Consider the following 3,441-nt stretch of genomic DNA (forward strand, 5'->3'; position numbering starts at 1 on the left):
CGTAATTCTCCTACGCTGTTTAAGTTCAGTGCTTTCAGGTTCTGGAATGACACAGAAGAGAAGAAATTGTTGAATAAAGTCATTATTTTTGTTTTGCCGCACAAAAAGTATTCTCATCGTTTTATAAAATTAAGGTTGAACCACTGCAGTCACGTCGACTATTTTAACAATCTCTTTAGTACCTTTCTGGGCATTGAAAGTGGTGGTTAAATTGCTGTCTATCGAGGAGTCAGAGCTCTCGGATTTCATCAAATATATCTTAATTTGTGTTCTGAAGATGAACGAAGGTCTTACGGGTGTGGAACATGAGGGGGAGTAATAAATGACAGAATTTTCATTTTTGGGTGAACTAACCCTTTAACTGGTTGAGCTTTTAAAGTTTAGGTCATTGTGAGAAAGTGAGGATGTGAATACTTACACAATAATGCCACCAGTACATAGCACTCCTAAAGGTGTTTGTAAAATGATATTTATGCCCTAAAAACAATTAAATTTTTCCTGGCCACTTAAACAAGTGGTATCTAGTCTCTAAGAGTTGGAAATTAGCTCAAAAGATGAACTGTTGAAGAAAAATATCAAGAGAACATCTGTCAAAAACCTGTGGTAATGAATTAAAATACTGCAGAATCCAATGAAGGAATGAATAAAACTTTTAAACACATCACACTTCTGTGTATAGCTTATTGAGATTTAGGAGAAAAATGAATACACTACAGTTGAAAAGTAATAATTTAAAGAAATTAATACTTTTCTGCTATGACATTTAAATGAAAAATCAAGTGTAACAAATAATAAAAAAATTATGGTTTCCACAAAAATATTAAGCACAACTGTTTTCAAATTTGATAGTAAGAAATGTTTCAATAGCAATAAATGAGCATATTACAATGATTTCTGAAGGATCATGTGACACTGAAGACTGGAATAATGCTGAAAATTGAACTTTACCATCACAAAAAAATTCAAAAAGAAAAATTACTTTAAATTGTAATATTTCACAATATTACTTTATACTGTAGTTTAGGTAAAATAAATGCAGCCTTGGTGAGCATAAGAAACGTGCAAGAACACTCACCGACACAAAACATTTGATCAGTGATTTTTAAAACTAAAATTAAATGCCTCCAATTGTGCATAAACAGGTAATTCCACTTTTTTAACAGCAGGTTGAGATGGATTAAAATGTCTATCATTCCACACTCACAACACACCCATCCAATTACTACTTTTGAGATATTTTATTCCAAAAGAACTAAGATGCAAAACACAAAAGGTTCAAAAAATGGCCTTGGAGCCATAAGAACATTTATAAGTGTTTCATTCAGGCAACATTTTAAACATCTGAAAGCAGCAGATGTCAACCAAGATGAGTTAAGTGGTTACAATACACAGAATGAATCAGCCCACACATCTTCAGGTACACATGCACATTTAAAACAAATCCAGAATTTTATTAAGGCAATTTAAGGGTTGGGGAGCATAAAACCATATGGCAAAATCACAGCATGTGTGATCTCCTTTGGAGAATACATATAGAGAACAGTGACAAGTTCACAAACCTTAAAAAGCTTATTAGCAGTGCGTCACATTACCAGTTAAAACCTGCAAATGGCATCATAATAAACAAAGTGAAAACTGTGTTGTGCTCTGTGAATGTATATTTGCACTACAGGTGTATGCATACATATACAGTCTGGGACCGAACTGCATATGATGAATGGATTTTTGGATAAATTGTATCATTCCAGGAAAACTAAAGATCCAGTGTGAATGATGTTTGAAAAAAGAAAAGAAGAAGCAGTGATGATTTATCAAGTGTACCCATCTAGACCTTCTAGTGCTTCTACAATTCTGGGCTAAGAGTTAACATTAATACATCCAAAAATAAATGTCAGAAAAGTCTAATTGATAGTGTGAGGTAAATGTATTCAGCATACATGGGGGGGAAAATGAAAATACAACAACGTTAGAGTCAACTACAGGAAAGAGTCACACCACTCTCGCAGACAGCCATAACAGTCGCCTTGCTGTTTGGTGTTGGCTCCACATGTATCTTTCAACCATTCCCGAAACAACTCCTCATCTTTCCTCAGTACCAGAAACTGTCCTAGGACAACATATGCCTGTAGGAAGAAACATGAAAGTGAAAAAAGTCAGTTTCATGACCAAAGGGCTGACTTCAGTATATATGGAACATCTTGGTAAAGCTCACCTTGTCGAAGCCCTTCTCTTCCAATCTCTTTCCAAGAACTTCCCCAATTCCTGCTAGTGCATTCACAGACTTCTCCCCCATGGGCTCTGCCACAAAGTCCTTGTGTTTTTGTGATGTTGACGACATTGTTGTTTTGTATTAGAGAGGGTTGTGGGAATTCAAGTTGACTCTTTCAATGGCTTAAAGAGAAACAAGATCTTGTGTTAAAAGTCATGATTTTTTAATGTACACATAAGTTAAAAGAAAATACTACACACTGAACATATTAAAACAAACATAATAATAATAAAAAAACTTCCCAACTCCAGATATCATACTTTATTATAAGTTTAAGCTATACCCTGAAAATATGCATTACTGACAAATAAGCGGATCTCCTACCACACAGACTATGAGCATTTTATGAAACCCCCATGTAACGTTATATTACATACCGAACACCGAGAATGGAAAGTGAAAATAAGCTACTGAACTACTGGGAAAAGGAAAGTGTAAACTTCACGAACACAAGGAAATAATCATAATAAAACCATCAATAATAGGACAGTAAGATAATGGCCAACTAAAACATGATTATTTTGTCGAAAGCAGTCTATAAGTTCTCTTAATTTACACGTTTTGGGGTCCCGCCTCATTTCTTCGCGTTCAGTGCCACACAACGACAGCTGACACACCATTCGCCATTCAATTAAAAAAAAAAAAACCTAAGTGGCAAACACAACAGTATTCATAAAGAAACTTGCAGCCGCAACTTAAAATACACCATATTTTATATCATACCTGGACACTTTCATCGAGAAATTTCGATCCTCATCCGCAGACTCCGCGCTATTCACAGACTCAAAGCGCCCGAAATAACCCACACAACGCTGCTTCCTGATCCCGCCTTTAGAACGAACATTGCCACTTCCGCTCTTATGACGCTGCTGCTCAAAGAGACACCGACCCCTGGTGGCTCCGGCTATTTAGTGGAAACAGACTTTGAAAAATATCACAAACATTGAAAGATTATTATTATTTTTATTATTATTATTCAACATTATTTTCAGTCTTTTTTTTGTTTGTTTTGGCCAAGCTGAAAGAGTCTTAATCCCAGTTTAGCTGGTTTAAACTGGGGTTTTCCCCATTTTGAAAAAACTTAACTTTGAGGTATGTTTCTTTTTTATTATCACACAGATTATTCTCAGCATTTTGGGGCATTTGCCAAAAATCTATTTCACAACAAATGA

General features: G+C 35.2%; 1 protein-coding gene across 1 annotated transcript; it reads right to left on the bottom strand.

Annotated features, from left to right (window-relative positions):
* Positions 1–1,010: 1,010 nt before the first annotated feature.
* banf1 (BAF nuclear assembly factor 1) lies at positions 1,011–3,139 on the bottom strand. Its single transcript, XM_067376100.1, has 3 exons — positions 2,993–3,139; positions 2,213–2,391; positions 1,011–2,123 (listed from the first exon to the last, which is right to left on the bottom strand). The coding sequence occupies exons 2-3, from the start codon at positions 2,336–2,338 to the stop codon at positions 1,977–1,979; spliced, it is 273 nt and encodes a 90-aa protein (XP_067232201.1). The 5' UTR covers positions 2,339–2,391; positions 2,993–3,139; the 3' UTR covers positions 1,011–1,976.
* Positions 3,140–3,441: the final 302 nt, after the last annotated feature.

This window comes from Chanodichthys erythropterus, chromosome 22, assembly GCF_024489055.1.
Source record: "Chanodichthys erythropterus isolate Z2021 chromosome 22, ASM2448905v1, whole genome shotgun sequence".
In the NCBI taxonomy this organism is placed as follows: Eukaryota; Metazoa; Chordata; class Actinopteri; order Cypriniformes; family Xenocyprididae; genus Chanodichthys; species Chanodichthys erythropterus.